Source organism: Amphibalanus amphitrite, unplaced genomic scaffold, assembly GCF_019059575.1.
Source record: "Amphibalanus amphitrite isolate SeventyFive unplaced genomic scaffold, NRLGWU_Aamphi_draft 000593F_arrow, whole genome shotgun sequence".
NCBI lineage: Eukaryota > Metazoa > Arthropoda > Thecostraca > Balanomorpha > Balanidae > Amphibalanus > Amphibalanus amphitrite.
In genome coordinates, this window is record NW_024882087.1 from 123,254 (window position 1) to 142,440 (window position 19,187).

At 48.7% G+C, this 19,187-nt stretch overlaps 1 protein-coding gene across 1 annotated transcript in view; it reads right to left on the reverse strand.

The window, feature by feature from the left end:
• The window catches only part of LOC122394464, a 100,449-nt gene that overhangs the window by 26,304 nt on the left and 54,958 nt on the right, over positions 1-19,187 (reverse strand). The window contains exon 2 of the mRNA XM_043391352.1: positions 4,948-5,153. Coding sequence (XP_043247287.1) covers positions 4,948-5,153 — 206 coding nt within the window. The remainder of the gene's footprint in view (positions 1-4,947; positions 5,154-19,187) is intronic.

Consider the following 19,187-nt stretch of genomic DNA (forward strand, 5'->3'; position numbering starts at 1 on the left):
TGGTCACGTGGCACACGTGCAAATCTGGGCACCTCCGTTGCGGAGATATTTTATAGTGAAATATTCAAATGTACCTACATAACTTTTTCAGTTTAAGTCCGATTGGGCTAGAATTTGGTGGGTGGATGAATTGTTAAGCGACATGAACGAATGCGCCATGTTTGTTGCAGTGCGCCACGTTTGTCTCAAAGCGCCATTTTTGCCGCAAAGCGCAGAACGTGCGTAACTTTGTCGAACATTGGACGATTAGGATGCGCTGTAATTAAGGGATGGCTGCTTAAACGGCAGATATGATTGCACCACACTTGCCGCAGGGCGCCATATTTGTCTTAATGCGTCAGTGTTAGCGTTTTTCTTACGGCGGGCGTTTTTTGCGGCGGTGTTTGCGTTTTTTTTTCGGGGTTTGCGTTTGACGGCGGGCGGCCGTTTATGCGTTTTTGGCGGTGTTTGCGTTTGGCGGCGGGCGGCTGTTTTTTGCGGCGTTTTGCGGTTGGCGGCGGGCGTGCGTGCGTTGCGGGTGTTTTTTTTTGCGGCGGTGTTTGCGTTTTTTGCGGTTTTTGTGTTTGGCGGCGGGCGGGCGGGCGATGCGGGTGTTTTTGCTGTTTGCGTTTGGCGGCGGGCGGCCGTTTTAGCGGCGGTTTGCGGCGGGCGGCCGTTTTTGCGGCGTTTTGCGGTTTGCGGCGGGCGGCCGTTTTTTGCGGCGTTTTGTGGTTTGCGGCGGGCGGCCGTTTTTTACGGCGTTTTGCGGTTGCCGGCGGCCGGCCGTTATTTGCGGTTAGCGGCGGGCGGTCGTTTTTTTGCGGCGTTTAGCGGTTTGCGGCGGGCGGCCGTTTTAGCGGCGGTTTGCAGCGGGCGGCCGTTTTTTTGCGGCGTTTTTTGTGGTTTGCGGCGGGCGGCCGTTTTTTTTGCGGCGTTTGCGGTTGACGGCGGCCGGGCGTTATTTGCGTTGTTGCGGTTTGCGGCGGGCGGGCGTTTTTTGCGGCGTTTTTTTTGCGTTTTTTTCTGCGGTTTTCGGCGGGCGGGCGATTGTTTTTTTGCGAAGTTTGCGTTTGCGTTTTGGGCGTGCGTTTGGCGGTGATTGCGTTTGGCGGCGGCCGGCCGGTTTTTCACAATTAAAGTCCCAACCTTCGGATCCGCAGAGCTGTTCGACAAGCGCTGCCCGGGCCTTAAAGTCCCAACCTTCGGATCCGCAGTGCTGTTCGACAAGCGCTGCCCGGGCCTATCCGAAGGTTGGGACTTTTCAATGAGACAATCACTATTCTTTAGAATTGTGATTTTCTATTGAAAATCCCAACCTGAGCTACCTCTCTAGGGGGGTGTTTAGCGTTTCGGCCGCGATTTTGGACATTTTGATTGGGGCAAAAACGGCTAGTTAGATTTTCTTGCCATTTTCAGCGTTTGGTCCCGTGTGGGGGAGCTACCTTGTGGCAAAGTTACAAAAAATATAATTGACACGTTTTGGGGTAATCGGCACGTGCATTTTCCCATAGGGTTAACATGGGGGAAAATTGGAAATTTGATTTGCGAAAAATTTCGTCAATTATATTTGCTAATATTTTTAGGATCGGATCTAGGGCTGGCACCTCACCTTCTGGGGGTAATTATTTAAAAATCATAGGGTACAGTTTCGGGTAATCTTGACGGACAGTTACCCCATGCTGAGCCTATGGCGATTTCGAAAAATTATTTTCAAATCAATTTTGCCAGAAATTTCCACGTTAGATTTTGAAAAAGTTCCAATATGTTGTGCACCGGGGTGTCGGCTACCACATGGTATGGGTCAGATATGGGGCGATTGAAAAGCACGTGCCACGTGCAAACGTGTTTGATGGGGTAACCTCCGGGAAAATCCGACATTGGCCAACTGGGGGTCCTATGGCATGGAAACGACTTCATCTAGCGACACCAAATCAACGCAGCCGGTGAGCAGATGACTCCAGCTTGTCGCACTAGTGGTCACGTGGCGCACGTGCAATTGCACGTGCCGTGGCACGTGGTCAATTTTGGTGCTTAAATATACTAGCATTGTGAAATGCAAGGAATGGGGGAAATAGCCTTCAGGCCGTCAGTTTTTATGATAGAGTCGATCTGAATACGGGTATAGACACAAAATGAACGGTGCTAGAAAACTGCTATCTCGGATTTTTTGTAAAATGAAAAATTAAGAATTCTAGGGAAATTATATATTAGAAAGGTGAAATTTCCCTAAATTTTCTCGTTTTTCGAGTTTAGCCGTCCACTGTTCATCAACGGTGACACCGGCCGGGATCATCTTTTACATGCTGATGGCTACGTCGATGGGTCATTACGTGGCGTGAACGGTGAAGCTGTCACAGGTCCGGCACGTGCCACGTGGCCACGTGTTTGAGTGGAGTACCTCCCAGATTATCGTGTATAAGCCAACTTGTGGCCTTATAGCACGAAAACAGCAGCAGTCAGGAAGCCTGAAATGGAACAATCGGTGAGGGGACAAGCCCTGCTTGCACGACCGGTGGTCACGTGGCACACGTGCAAATCTGGGCACCTCCGCTGCGGAGATATTTTATAGTGAAATATTCAAATGTACATAACTTTGTAAGTTTAAGTCCGATTGGGCTAGAATTTGGTGAGTGGATGAATTGTTAACCGACATGAACGAATGCGCCATGTTTGTTGCAGTGCGCCACGTTTGTCTCAAAGCGCCATTTTTGCCGCAAATCGCAGAATGTGCGTAACTTTGTCGAACATGGGACGATTAGGGTGCGCTTTGATTGAGGGATGGCTGCTTAAACGGCAGATATGAATGCACTACATTTGCCGCAGGGCGCCATATTTGTCTTAATGCGTCAGTGTTTGCGTTTTGCCTACGGCGGGCGTTTTTTTGCGGCAGCGTTTGCGTTTTTTCGGGGTTTGCGTTTGACGGCGGGCGGCCGTTTTAGCGTTTTTGGCGGTGTTTGCGTTTGGCGGCGGGCGGCCGTTTTTTGCGGCGTTTTGCGGTTGGCGGCGGGCGTGCGTGCGTTGCGGGCGTTTTTTTGCGGTGGTGTTTGCGTTTTTTGCGGTTTTTGTGTTTGGCGGCGGGCGGGAGGGCGATGCGGGTGTTTTTGCGGCGTTTGCGTTTGGCGGCGGGCGGCCGTTTTAGCGGCGGTTTGCGGTGGGCGGCCGTTTTTTTTGCGGCGTTTTGCGGTTTGCGGCGGGCGGCCGTTTTTTTTGCGGCGGTTTGCGGCGGGCGGCCGTTTTTTGCGGCGTTTTGCGGTTTGCGGCGGGCGGCCGTTTTTTTTGCGGCGGTTTGCGGCGGGCGGCCGTTTTTTGCGGCGTTTTGCGGTTTGCGGTGGGCGGCCGTTTTTTGCGGCGTTTTGCGGTTGCCGGCGGCCGGCCTTTATTTGCGGATTTGCGGTTTGCGGCGGGCGTCCGTTTTTTTTGCGGCGTTGCGCGGTTGGCGGCGGGCGATGCGTTTTTTGCGGAGGCGGTGTTTGCGTTTTGCGGCGGACGGGCGTTTTTTGCGGCGTTTTTTTGCGTTTTTTCTGCGGTTTTTGGCGGGCGGGCCATTGTTTTTTTGCGAAGTTTGCGTTTGCGTTTTGGGCGTGCGTTTTGCGGTTTTGCGTTTGGCGGCGGGCGGGCGGTTTTTCACAATTAAAGTCCCAACCTTCGGATCCGCAGTGCTGTTCGACAAGCGCTGCCCGGGTATAACGAATCTTTCAGGGCGGTTGACACGTACTACGAAACCCGGCAGGACCCCTGCTGGTTGAACGGACCTGACCTGACCCGACCTGCCCTAAGTGCATAGAGACATAAACTGTTGTCAATATTAGCAAGATATTCGTGATCAGCGCCCCGGAAAACCCCTTGGCAGCCACAATTTACGACGTTCTAACAGGTCCGATTTTCCAAACATTTGGGTCATTGACCTGACCTGGAAGGTCAACCGATGACCTAGGACTTAAAAATTGCGTATCATCGGCTGCCTCTCCTCACGGGTAACACGCTCGTTTTTCTGCAAATCTCTACGTCGATCAGGGACCGAATGGCAAGGAGGGCAGCGGACCCCCCCCCCCCCTTTACGATCGCGGCTGGCAAAACACCAATACGGGCGAGGGTTGAAGTGATGCATATTGAGTATATCCTCAAATCCGTAGCCATTTGAACTTCCCGCTGACAGACAGAACAGTGTCGCCATATGGACAGAACCGTTCACCGACTGGCCGGCCACCCAGCGGCCGTGCCGACGACTCGCCCGCAGGCCGCCGATGCAGGCGGTCAGAGGCAGTAGGATAATGTACGGACGACTCATCGGATGCAGACGGTCAGAGGCAGTAGGATAATGTACGGACGACTCGTCGGATGCAGGCGGTCAGAGGCAGTAGGATAATGTACGGACGACTCGCCGGATGCAGACGGTCATAGGCAGTAGGATAATGTACGGACGACTCACCGGATGCAGACGGTCAGAAGCAGCAGGATAATGTACGGACGACTCGCCGGATGCAGACGGTCAGAGGCAGTAGGATAATGTACGGACGACTCACCGGATGCAGACGGTCAGAGGCAGTAGGATAATGTACGGACGACTCACCGGATGCAGACCGTCAGAGGCAGTAGGATAATGTACGGACGACTCACCGGATGCAGACGGTCAGAGGCAGTAGGATAATGTACGGACGACTCGCCGGATGCAGACGGTCAGAGGCAGTAGGATAATGTACGGACGACTCACCGGATGCAGACGGTCAGAAGCAGCAGGATAATGTACGGACGACTCGCCGGATGCAGACGGTCAGAAGCAGCAGGATAATGTACGGACGACTCGCCGGATGCATACGGACGACTCGCCGGATGCAGACGTTCAGAGGCAGTAGGATAATGTACGGACGACTCGCCGGATGCAGGCGGTCAGAAGCAGTAGGATAATGTACGGACGACTCGCCGGATGCAGGCGGTGAGAAACAGTAGGATAATGTACGGACCACTCACCGACAGGCCGCCGATGCAGACGGTCAGAGGCAGCAGGATAATGTACCAGCCGGCGCAGAAGCCGGCCAGAACAAAACTGATAAACACCAGAATCGCCAGCCAGATCAGACCCCAGAAGACGCATCCGACTGAGCCCGCGCCGCTGCCCATCGCGCTGACAGGAATCGGCAGCAGATCGAGGACGGCCAGTCGAATCAGTACCGCATCTAGGGAGAGTGGTCAATGGAATCAATATAACATCGAAAGGGAAGGCCTGGGCCAGTCGAAATGCACTGCAGCGCCGGGGGGGGGGGGGGTCAGTCGAATCTGAAAAATCTAGGGAGTCAATCGAATCTAACACATGGTGGTAGTAGTGGGGTCAGTCGAATCTAAATCATCAAGGGCTCAATCGAATCTAATACGTGGAAGGGGTCAGTCGACTCTAAAACATGGTGGGGTCAGCTTAATTAACCCGCGCCCGGTAGGGGGGCCGAAACGGCCCCCCTGTCCTTTTCCGTCGATATCTCCTAAACGGCTGGAGATATCGCCACCAAACTTTCAGGACCCCTCTGGGCATCAATTTTACACATTGTGACACAAAATTTTCCAGAGGCTTTGATAGGTTGGCCACAAATGACGTCAGAATGACGTCATGTTCTGTCATTTTCGACCGAAAAAAGACCTTCGCGAGAAGACCTGTCAGGCCTACAGCTTTGAAGATACAGAAAAAATTATCAGACATAAACGGTGTAGAATTGACAGGTCTACAAAACTACTATCTCGGTTTTTTGAAATTGTTGAGTTTTGACGCCCAAAATTCAAAAAAGCATTTTTTGGCTATATTAGCCAAAAAATCAAAAAAGTTTTTGAGTTTCGAAAAACCGGAATACATGTGATAGTACCTACCGTCTTCTATCTACATACTGAATTTCAGATCAATACCTCGTTTTTTGGCCAAGTTATAGCAAAAAAAAACTTCAAAAATGATGACCTCAAATTTTTAAACTCAATTCTTGGCAATTCTAGACCTCGTAGAGCAAAACAAAGTCCACCATTAGACTGCCCGTGACGAGCTGCATCGAATCGATACCCATTTTATGCAAAAATATCAACTTTGAAATTTGACCTAATTTGACCTGACCTTGACCTGACCTTCACCAAACGTGACCAAAGCTGGCCCCAAAGGCTGCCTAACCCACATAATCGCATTTGTCATGTAAAATGGACCATAAAACATGTATCACACGACACTTTCATATTGTGACCCCCAGTGACCTGACCTCTGTGACCTGACCTGGTATCAGTGACCTCAGATAGCAAAGTATGTGTTTGACGAACAATGTACCATCGATGGTTTTCAATAAAGTACCAATTTACTCGAGTCTCGATTTCACAACACATTTCTTGAAATGCCTGTGAACGATGAAAATCCCACCTTTGACCTGACCTGTGACGTCATCGGTTTGACCTAGGTCAATGAAATTTGGTCACAAGGTAGTTCCCGGGTGGGGCTATCGAACGCCGTTTGAATTTTGAAAATCGGCCGGTAAATTTCCGAGATCTTAGGGGGGCCGAAACCCCCCCCCCCCCACTACGGGTGGTAGGGTCCGCCGATAGCCCTACGGGGCGCGGGTTAACCTGCGCACCGACGCACCGCGCACCCGCACACCCCCCGAGGGCTTACGTAAATAGCGGAAAACCGCAGCGCTACGAAATACGAAATTCGGCATGATTATTTCCACTTCAATTTTACACACGATGTGCAAGTTTGAGCCTCCTACCTTTTCAGTCAGGTCACCAGGTCACAGTGGTCACTTGGAATGACCCGACCTCCAATCACTTTTTTGCAACTTTGCAACCGTGTCAGAGCTACAGTCGACTACAGATTCCTTTGAAAGTTGCAGGATGTAATGAGGTCTTTAGTAGTTACAATGTGTAGGTATATTGTGAATTTGATATCGAAGACCTATGAACAGGCCAATTTCTTGGCCTACCGTTACAAGTGAAAGGGGGAAAATTGTAGCACGCTACATCTTGACCATCTAACGTAGTATCTTTTCGGCACGGCCGGCCCGGTGACGCGCAGCTGAGCAGAGCGCTGCCGCACGCTTCCCTCCCTTGTCATTATTCCCTCCCTCCTTTCACCAGTCCCCAGGTCCACCCTCCCCAATCATTTCTCACTGTCCGCACAGAATAGGCCGCCATTAAACTCCAATTAAGACAAGCACCTCTGAAGACAGTCACATCAGGATGAGTCATTGGTAGTCATTACAAAGCAGCTGAAGCTACAAGCAAACGTCGGCACACTGTGAGACCACGCGCAGGCTTAAGGCACGTAGCACATTGGGTCTCACGTAGCCATGGTAGCACAACAGTGCGTCTCACTGCAACGGAATCTGCTAAACTTAGCAAACAGCCTCCGAAACAGACGTTAGTTCAGGACGTCTCCACTGCGGACAGAAAGCGCTGTTGTCCGAAACAAACGTAGCTCAGGACGTCCCCACCGCGGACAGAAGGCGCTGTTCTACAGACCCTCCAAACCAAGATGACGTCAGTGGGCGGAGCAAGAGTGACGTCACAAGGGGCGTTGCCGGCAGACGAAACGGAAGGAAACAAAAGTTTGAATAAAATGAAACTGAAGAATCAAAATTAAAACTCAAAAATCACCAACCTTTCGGGGATTGGTTTATGCCAGCGACTACTAAGATGATAAAGCACTCAACACGAAGACGATTCGACGGCCAAAAATTGCAGACACAGAGGAGCAAGGTGACTAAACAGGAGAGAGGGCGCCATCTTACGGGCCCACCCACAAAAGGAAGGCAGAGGAAGATGACGGCGCAAGGGCGTGGCAGTCACCCAGGGCCTCGGCTAAGGAATTTTGACTGGTGGGCCACTTGGGCAGCGACATGGACTAACCTTCGTAGCCATAGCCCGCCCCCCCCCCCCAATTTTCGAGTTCTCGCCAGATATCGGCCACTTTATTCTGCAAAAAAAAAAACGTCAGGATGGCATTAAAAAATGTAAAAAAACGGGGCTCCCCCCTCCCCCCCCCCCCCGACTCTTCAGAGAGGTGAGAGTAGGGACGCACGCACAACCCTCTCAGTGGTGATACTCCGGCGGTGCACATAAAATCGTACAAGTATGCACAAAATATTGACGCAGATTATAAAACTTTGGACGATTACTTACGGCCGGTCGGATTAAAAATCAGCGAGCCCTGAGTGGATCGCTCGCCGACTAGTCGGAGAGTCGGAGAGTCGGTCGGACGGGATCGGACGTTGTCGGGTGGATCGGGAGGAATTGTGAACAGCACGAGTGCAACTTTATATATAAAGTGGGTTGTAGCAGGAACCCCAAAAGGGGGTTGTAACAGCAACCCCAACATCTCTGAAAATGATCATTAAGCCTATTGGTGTCGCATGGAAAAGAATTGACTCAAAAGCCCAAGCGCACTGCGCAAACCTAATATTTTCTTTAAAAAAGTTATGTACACATCTGGTGAACAGTGTCCCAAAGTTCAGATTTCTCTTGGGTGTCTGAGTGGAAAATTCTAGCCACCCAAAATGTGAGAGTGGAAAATTATCCATTCTTATTCTTGAGTGTCATCTTCAGCTCAAATGAGAGATTTTTAGAACGCTGACTGTGAACGGTTCGAAATTCGTCCGACTGGTCAGATGTGTGACTGCAAGCATCATACCGGTCGTGAAGACGCATAATATAGCTTGCAGATTTCAATCGGCTGGAAGTCGCCGACACTACCTCTACATAGTCTAGTTTGACTAGCTTGTATCGTGTCTATCGGCGAGCCGTCTGAGATCGCTCGCAGGCTTATCCCCGACCGTCTGAACTGGTCTGTTCTTTATTCGCAGTTTTTCTTGTAACCGACTCGTCTGCGGCAGATGCTTATGTGACTGCAACCACTCGATCGATCGGAAAGCTTGCAAGAACTCTCGCAGACCTCGATCGGCTGGAAGCCGCCGACACTATCTGTAATTGACAGAGGCAGATGTCTTTCACGATTATTGCATAAAATTTAAAGCCTCGGTCACACTTCACCGGATTGGACCAAAGGACGAGAAACGGACGAGAACTGTCAGCGTCCGGTGATGTTCGTTTGTTTCCGTTGGACGTCCGTTTGTCATCCGTTTAGGTATATCCGTTCCATGTCCGGTGGTGTCCGGTTGAGCACACCGGACACAACCGGACATGGAACGGATATTAACGGATGAGAAACGGACGTCCAACGGAAACGAACGGACATCCCCCGGACATCACCGGACGCCGTCCGTTTCTCGTCCATTGGTCCAATCCGGTGAAGTGTGACCGAGGCTTAACCTACGGCTGTCTCAAGAAACCGGGAATGGTGATGGTATTAGGCGGGCAAGGACGATAATTTTTTTTTTTAAGTTGCGGGTACTATAGTCCACTTTTTACCCCAAGAGGATATTGCAAACAATAGGTTGAAGTTTTTCACAAGAATATGTTTCACCGTTGTGTACTTTACAGCCTGAAAATGTATGATAAGATCTGCTAATTCAATTTGAAATGTGAAAAATGTGAAAACTTAGATTTTTTCGGAAAATTACTGGTGGGCCAAATCTTTGAGGCTGGTGGGCCATTTCGGGTCACTGGTGGGCCATTTGGCCCACCAGTTAACATGTTAGCCGAGGCCCTGCAGTCACCCCCTCCCCCCAAGCTATAAAAGGGTGCACCACCCAACCAGAAAAGGAGTCAGAGTCGAGCAGCCGAGAGTCACAGTCCACAGCTGGAGCCGGAGACGCCATCTGGGAGCCACCGTCAGTCCGGGGTCACCCGCGAGAAGCCTCTTCAGTTCGAGTGATCAGAGCCGGAGGACAACCGCCGACGCTTGTGACCACACTGAGAAACTCCAGAATGTGAGTGTTGTTGAAAAGTCTGCTCAATCCCAATCCTTGAACCCCCCCCCCCCCCTCTGCCCGGTTGCCGTGCCAGTGACGACTGCCAAACATTTTCGGTTGCCATACAATGCACTCTCAATTGGAATTGGAAAACTTAAATTACTTTGAACTTATTGGTCCAGACACCCTAGTTGCATATTAGGATCTGAATTGTGAGGTCATGTCAGAGCCGCCAGTAAATAGGTACTATTGCTTCCAAATTAAGCTTGATTCGCGTCTGGCTCTAGTACTGCATTGAATACCCTCCCGAGCCCCTCCCGTATCGTCAGGGTAGCTGTCCCGGTGAGGTGCGTGTCAGACTGAAGCAGTGCGTCGACCTTGTGACTGTCAGTCCGCGCCTGGGGCGGGGACACGGGTGTGACCTGTGATAATGGCGGGCACTTGAGCGTGACGCATAGCTGACCCATTCTATCCAATCAGGGACGATGAGAGCGCCACAGTGCAGTGGTCAGGCCGATGACCGGGGGAGCGCTGGTTGGGCTTGTTGCGGGCTAGAAAATTAGGGGGGGGGGTGCGACGTGGTTGGCGCCGAGCACCTGCCTGGCGCGGGTAAATATAAATATTTATAATATATGTTACGATTATATTGGCATTATTGTTATAAATAAACCTGTGGTTTTGATTATTAAACGCAATATTAAAACTAGCGCAGTCAAAGCACCCCGCAGCAGAGCAAAAAAAAAAAAAAAAACATTACCAGACACCGTCCAGGCCCGGGCCGGGGTCGGATCACTTCCCTCGCCTTACAGCGACTTCTGTTTCGACCGTTGGTCTCGCCCGCCGGCCACATGTGCCCTTGACCTTTGACCTACGATGCGTGTCCTGGCTGAATTCTGTTCCGATCGCGCGTCCAGCTGCACCACGGTTGCGGCCGCGCGGCCCGTCTCTCGCCGGGCGCTGCGCCCGAGCCTCGAGTAATGCTTCTGACGCCAGAGGCGCCCGAGGCCAAAATCGCCGATCGCTGACCGACCACAGGTCACGTCCGCACCCCTACCCGCGCGTTTGAAACTCCCGGATGTCACAAGGCCCCGGATGTTAAACCTCTGGCCTACCGTGCACGGCTCGCCGAGCCGGGTATCTCGGTAAAACTCGGGCTTCGGTAGGGTATTCACTACAGTACTGGAGCGAAGTGAGGATCAAGCTTAATTTGGAAGCAATAATACGTTACTAGGGTGACCCGCGTGCTCCGCAACGCGAAAAGGGATATTTTTGATCGGCGGGTGTTCGTTTGTTCTTGTGTCGGTTGGGTTATCTATCCATTTCGGTCGATTGCTTTTTGACGGCTAAACGTTTTGGTTTGTGGAAAAAAATATCCACCGCATCGAGGTGCCCGTGTCTAATAAGCATGCTTTCCACTTCAGAATCTGTCAAATGTGCTTTATAATTTAGGCGCGTAGTTTTATGACAAATTAAAGGCGTAGATAATTTTCACTAAAAATCGTTTTGCAGAGGTTTGAAACATTTATATTTTTAAGAATACTGTTGCTTGTCATGCAAACGTGATGATTGGATCTTGGAGAGAATTTAATGCTCTTTCCAATGATAGCATTTTCAATTGTCAAACGTATCAAGTTAAGCAGCAAAATCCGTGTAATTATTTAGTGGCACATTTTGGACAAATACCATTTAATTCAGCGATTTTTTCCACATTGTTTTTGATCAATTAGCTTTTCACAATTTTTCCATGAGAGACGGTACATTTTTATTGCTAATAGGCGCTGTTTCAACTCATTCCGTCTGACGATCACCTGAAATTAATATAAATTCCAAAATCCGTCCAAAACGTCCATTTTTCAAAAGAAAGTGTCCTCCCCGGTGCACGTGGCGCGTGCCAACCCCTGGACCGCACACCATTCGATAGCCCGTTCGATTCTCTACACGATGCTGTTTTCCCCGTACCGGTCGGGCCCACGGTTACCGAGATATTGCACCGGGACCGGACCCGTGTCGGGCAAATTTGGCTGTTTTCGCCCGTTTTTGCCAGCCGATTAATACATGTAAAGTCTATGACGCGAATTTGCACTTTTTGGGCACGCGCCACGCGCTCGCTATCGATCCGATCGAGCTGAGACCCATCAAAGGCACGTTGTCCATCCTTGTTCTATGAGTTGCGCAAACTTCAGCGCGGTAGGTGCAACGGTGTGACCTGTAACCCGCGCTACGTAGCACCATGTCGCGACCTCGGTTATAGACAGAAACTACGTCACCACAAATAGTAATATAGATTGTCAGTTGGAGTTCACGATTAGGCCGGGAGCGAGATGCTAAAATTTGAATAAGCAGCTCATTGTCACGAACGTTGAGATTGATGACATGATGCATGTCAGCATTGAATAATGAATATGTCTTTGTGTTTGGCCAAGCTGGTTCGTTGATTTATTATCGGGGTAGTCAGGTGCGATTAAGATTTGAGGTTGGGAAGTTTGTGAAATTAAGGGTGTAGATTCATGCTGTACTCACTAAAAGTTGCATTGCGAAATCATTGGTAATATTCCTGTAGGAATTAATTGCGAAGTCGAAGTCAATTATAGAACAGGTAAATACGTTTGAAAAGGAATGAAATATTTTAAGGTGGCGACTGATTCATGCAATCGATCTATGAATATGGCTATGAGTTATGATTTTCGACAGATGCGAATGCTTGAGCTTACGGCGGAATTTCTTCTGTTACTTAGGTGCAGAGTTGAGAGTAGTGGTTTGAGGTCGACGGTCTGACACTTTGCGACTTGAGATGGTCCTTGTACTTTGCGTCATTGTAGTTGCGAAATGTCGAGTAGGTAATAGGTAGATGTAGAATTGTTTGTGGTTAGAACTAATATGCGACTAATATAGGTACCGATCGTTGTGCTTTTGTAGAATAAAATACTAGAAAAATCATATCTTTTGGGAAAGATCGAAGGGGATACGGAGCTAAAAAAAAACTTACGTGGAATGAAGCTGATGAGATGTCGAACAGGGAGATATTGCAGCGATATTTTACCAGATTCACACTCACTGACACATTCGTTGAATCTACCCGGCCCGAAGAGACCGCACACACCAGTACTGCACCGCGAGTGATGACGCGCCCATCGCGGCGCGGCCTTGACAACTGTCGACTGTCGACGCGGCGCCGGCCGGCAGCCGTGGTAATCGTCGTTCGCGACGCGGGACCGTGCGCCGCTAGATGGCACATGAGAGCAGCGTCGGGAGTGGAGCAGCGGCCACAGTAGGGCAGTGGGCTAACCGTAATTGGGGCGCGTGCGGTAGGTGAAGGTCATTGTATAGGAGCATGGTTAGTTGTGGAAAGTTGCAACGGGAAAAGAACGTAAACAGTTAATGCATAATTTTAAAATATGACATGCTATTTGATATTTAGGACTGCACTTCGTTTGATGTGCATTGTTTACTGCTAATAGGATGATTTAAATTATATTTTCTATGAAAGGCTAGGGACCCCTATGACAATATTCTGGCGCTCTATGAAGATAATTTGTATAGGCAACTAGTAGTCCATCAGAAGCTATCGAACGAGTTTCAAGGAGTCATTTCCGTTGAGCATTCAGTAATTTAATATGATACGGTGGATCACAACCAGACGATTGATCGGTACGTACTAATTGGTTCTAGATCATCTGATTAAATCAAGAGCAGTTCAAGGCCTGCTAGGATTGTATACGAGAACTGATGATTAGGTTCACGCGTGCAGCAGCAATTAGGACTTGAGATTACGATTAGGTTTGGATCAATAATGCGTTTCTGTTATTCGCGTTCTTGCGAGTTAGCGCCAATAATTACTCCACCAATATTGGCACAGGGCATTGTGAGGCACAGACGGCTTGTTTGCCCGTCTCCTATGGCGTAACGTTTACCAGCATGACCGTATGAGACACAGATGCACTTCTATACATTTACGTCCAGACCGGAATGATAGGAAGGACACACCGTCACGTATGCAGGGCATATGCACGTTTTCCGCCAGTAGTATCCGGCTACTGTTAGATTTCCCGCTTAGGTAATACTGGGTAACGAGGCAGTGAGAGGTTTCTATGGCAGGGGAAGGGGAAGACTGGTACAGTGCAGTTGGAGAGTAAGTTGGAGCTATGCCAAAGGTAAGAAGCCGAAGGTCAGGGGTGAGTCACCCGAAGGGCGGATAAGGCAAGCTGTAGTGTCCCGAATAAGTCCTCATACTTATTTTGTAAGGGTACCTTAATCGGTACTGGACAGCCTCAGGGGAGGTAACGATGTACTCCAGAACACGTAAGGCCTTGAAAGTAAATCCCAGGGTTTAAGGAGAGTTCCTGAGGAGAGTTCCAGGATATGAACGGTGGTCCCTGGGTCGTGAACGGAGGTGTTACACGCGGACCGGAAGAGGGCATAGGTAATCTCTCCCGGATAGAGAGATAAGTCGGATGTAAATCGTGTATGTGTGTACCATGAGTCTATCGGACGTGTGGGAATCCCATAAATTAGTAGGGTGGATATTTGTGCAATTATTCTGGACGGCCCTGCGATAAGTATGTATCTTTGTCGCCGGTTAGCGGAGCATACATATGGATTTCGGAAAGAGACATTTATCTCGCCGGGGAGATCGTCGTCAGCCAGACACCTAACACTATCGGAGGGAATTTCGGGGGCTGCTAAATCGATTGGGGTGAGTGAATGGAGGGCAAATGCTTTGTGTGGATGAGCGTAGGAATGATGAAGGATAAATCTTAGGATAAGGCCGATAGGAGTTAAGCAGGACTCAGGTTGGGCAGTCCAGCTAATGATTATCGAGGGCAACTAATCCAGCAACGCTAATACGAATTAAGTGGGCAATTTTCGTAATGGGAAGGCCAGTGATATAGGAATGGGTGACTGGACGAATGATCACATTCAATTAATCAATGTAATTACCACCCATAAGTTTGGCAGTGGTCATCGGGACTTCGAATGCCCTGTCCTTCACCTGCCCAACTGTGCCGCAAACCCAGCTGATCAGATCCCTCTATCCCTAATCCGAGCAGTGAAGAAGCATCTCGTGCATCATGGTCTATGCAATGAACAGAATCATCAAGCCTCTAAATCAAAAAGCATCTTCCATCAGATGTATTTGTATGCAAGGTGGATCGGTATCTACATCTCTCCCAGGTGGACGTCATCTCAAGATCTCATATCTGGATGCCCACATCTCTATCAGGTGGATCTCATCACTATCAAGATCCCTTTCTAAATCTATCTCATGATCTCATCACTATCTGGATCTCTCTCTAGATCTCTCTCGGGATCTTTTCCAAGACGCTCAAGCTCCCCTGTTCTACCAGCTCTACTATCGAGTCATTACAGCAGCAAAGTGCTCTCTCTTCGGCTACAACAGCCAAATGACAGTGGACCGCGGTGATTGATGAACCTCAAGATGCAGTTCTCTTTCTTTTTCTTTCTTTACCTTGCTACAAAATCAGCTGCCTAATTTTTTCACTGAAACACCTAGTAATGGCGCACTATATATGATCAACCTTAACTACCTTGAGGTCTTGTTTGCTCTTGGGCAGCTGTATTCTGTGAGGTCATATGACGCCATCAAAAGTCACCAAAAGTTTTTTTTTGCAAATAACCCTAGCAAAAAGTCCTATTGAGTCCTATAGGACAGTCCTATGGAAATTGTGTAGGATTTCTCAATAGGAATCCTATAGGATTCCCGTTAGGCGGCACGGGCGGACATCGATAGCAGCGCCTCTATCGGTCACTAGGAAAAGCTGGGCTGTAGGCGACGAAATACCGGCTAAGTTGTCACACGTTGAATAGGTTTATAGCCATCCGTCTTGTGAAAAAGTTGAACTTTTGCCTTTAATATTTCTACAGGCAATTTTAGAAGTGTCTTCACATGGATTACAAAACCGTTTAGATTATTGTATTCACTTCAAGCCTTTCCTATTGTTCTTGATGATGCGGGAACTATTTATAATTAGTGTTTCTAGCTTAGTAAAAGAACATACTGTGCAAACGATGAAAAAAAGCATAAAGGGAAGATTTTAAATGCAATTTTCTCTAACAATTAATGGTAAATTCCCTACATATCAAGGAAAAGGTGCATGCTAACTGATAATTTAAAGTTCTTGGGGCCAGTTGTTTTCTTCTTTTCTTACGTCGCCCCAATGGCCGCGAATACACTTGTGATAACGCCTATCGCTATAGGATGCCTATAGGATACCTACAGGATACCTATAGGATACCTATAGGATACCTATAGGATACCTATAGGATTCCTATAGGACGTGTTGTTCGATAGGACTTGTGATAGGAATCCTATAGGACCTTTACATAGTCCTTTAGGCATCCTATAGAACGTTGTGGCTGTCCTATAGTATTTTTCGGTGTCCTATAGGTATCTTAAATAGGAGTCCTATAGGAATCCTATAGGAAACGTAAATAACAGCGGTCCGGTTATACACGGGAATCGAACCCAGGACCCTTCGCATAGCAGACCAACGCCCTAATTAACTGCGCCACCAGGACTAGTGGTCTTTAGGTTACGGTAAAGGAATGATAACATAGCTCTTAACGACAGTGACTACATAAATCGTCCAACCTGTCAATAGCCTGAAAATGTAATCTTATTACATCAACCATTTAGTATTAGAGCGCGTCTCCGAGATGCGATATCTAGGTGTTCTCGACTCAAATGGCATTTGGTGTACGCAGTGATGGAGTCGTGGAGTGGGCACAAACCTAGTCCTGGGTACCTACCTATGTACCCTCCTAATTTTTTAAGCTGCTGTATCTACATTTAGCATGTACGCATGAGTTGACCTGATGGTATACCTATTTACGTATATGACTCCGCGTCATTAATTGGTCATGTTCTGTTGACGGCTGTACCAAATACAGAATACAGAATAGTGTATATAGCGGGCACGCACATGCAAACTACAACATACGCACACAAACAAAAATTTCAGTGATCATCCGTCGTTTTTAGGTATTTCCAAAGATCCCATGCTTCACACACATGTATATCTGGCGCGAAGACCCACCCCTATGCTACAAGTTACGCTTGCGAAAGGAGTCCTACAGGAATCATATATGATAGTCAGTTTCCTGTAGGACTCCTATAGGAAAGTGTCCAATAGGCATATCCTATAGGATTACCTTTAGAATCCTTTGGGACATTGTCAGATGGGTGTTTATAGGAAAGTATCATATATGAGTCTTCAACACTCCTATCTATAGGGCAGTATCCTAAAGGTAACTGTCATATAAGAGTCCTACAGCACTCCTGTAGGAGAGTCTCCAATAGGAAATTGCCATATAGGATTCCTATAGCACTCTTATAGGACAGTGTCCTATAGGAAAGTGTCCTACAGGTGTCCTATTGAGTCCTACAGGAAATTGTCCTATAGGACAATATCCTATAGAAATCCTATAGGAGTCCTGTAGAAGAGTGTCCTATAGGACAAATTCCTATAGGAATCCTATTGGTCCTATAGGACAGTTCGCCAGTCCTATAGGACTTTTTCGCTAGGGAAGTCCTTACAGGATTGAGATACAGCCGCCCGAATAGTCTCATGATTGTGTTCAGCTCGTCAAGGCGCATCGAATGATATACATAAAGACTTTGAGGTCACGTGACCTTAGATCAACCTTTGATTTTGACCTTTCGAAGTCAACACATATGCTTCGATGTGGATTGACAAAAGGATCACGATGGTTCTATTAGTGTGTGCCTAGCTTGGCTGCTTCGGAAGTAGGGAAAGTTGGGGCAATGCCGGAGTTGGGGCAAAGCCGAAATTCGAGATATTTCGAAAACCGTAAGACATGGATGCCACCTGTCAGTGATGCTCTGAAGCTTAAGTGACTACAATTATCGCATGTTTGTTACGACTCAGAGTCGTCATTCGGAATACTTCGACTGTGAGGGCGCCAAGAGCGTTTTCAAGGTACGTTTCCCTTGTACTACATGCGCCTTTGAAGCTGCATTTCTTACTCATTATGCTACCGTTTGTCTGGCTAATTCGGTCAAGTAATCTTTAGCATGTCTTTGCATAAGTGTGCTGCCTATTTGAAATTTATACAGCACGTTGAAAAGTTATGGGCCTGCAAATGAAAGTATGGCAGGCTGGGGTAATGCCGAAAAGGTGCGATTACGCACGTGTTGAAAGCACGCTACGTGGACTTAACTGCTGTAGAATAGCAACGCGTATTTTTAGTCACACAAATTACACTTTCAACCGACACAACGGCCTGTTACCTATAGGGAATGATTTACCTGGCATGTTCTTATTATATCACACAATTATAACTTCCAGTGTGCACCGCGTCCTCAAGCTCTTAAAACGCGTGTCAGCTTTGATCAATTCTGGATAAAGTTTGAGATAAAATGGCAAAACATCAATGTCGGCATTCCCCGTAGATCATTTCTCCCATTTTCAGCTTTCCCCGCAGTCCGGGGCAACGCCGAAAAAGTCACTTCTTTGATATTTTTAGTTTGTGCGCTTAACGGTATGCGAATTCATCAAATGCGCCTGGTATGTTTGAAAGGCAAAAGACTGGCCTCTCGAATGACGCCAACAAGAATAGCTCATGTTGTCTACCTTGCGTGCTACGGGCGTCAGAAAAAAAGTCTTCGGCGTTCCCCCAACTTCCCCTACAGTCACCAGCAGTTGCTACCAGGGCTGCGGAGTCGATGGACTTTTGGCGACTCCGACTCCGACTCCGACTCCGGCTTTCAAAAACCAGCTCCAGCTCCGACTCCGACTCCGACTCCGGGCAGATTGTCGACTCCGACCGACTCCAACTCCCGACTCCGACTCCGCAGACCTAGCAGGGCTGCGGAGTCGACAGATTTTCGGTGACTCCGACTCCGACTCCAGCTCGGGTTTCTAAAATCGACTCCGACTTCGACTCCGACTCCGGTCACAACTGTCGACTCCGACCGACTCCGACTCCGACTCCGACTCCAACTCCGCAGCCCTGGTTGCTACCCATCACCCCCGGACGGCGGGGGAGCAAGCTACCACCGCCCCTGCGAGACTAGCGCCGCCATGCGCCAAGAAGTGGAAACACCACGTGACTGAGGCCACGTGAGGGCGGGGTCACGTGATGGAGGGGCCGAGCATAGTAGCTTTTGCGCCCGACACTTACCGGGGTTACATGAGCGATCCGTTCCAAATACGCACTACGCGGCTAATGCGCATCAGCTCCCCACAAACGTATCTACGGCACCGGTTACATGAGACTAATTCGTTTTATCTACGTCAAACGGATCTTGTTTGGCTCACCCGGGCTGACTCCTCGACGGCCGGTAATTCGCATCACAAACGGAATAGGATTAGCGTACAGTCATGGCGCAGTTGCGGCATT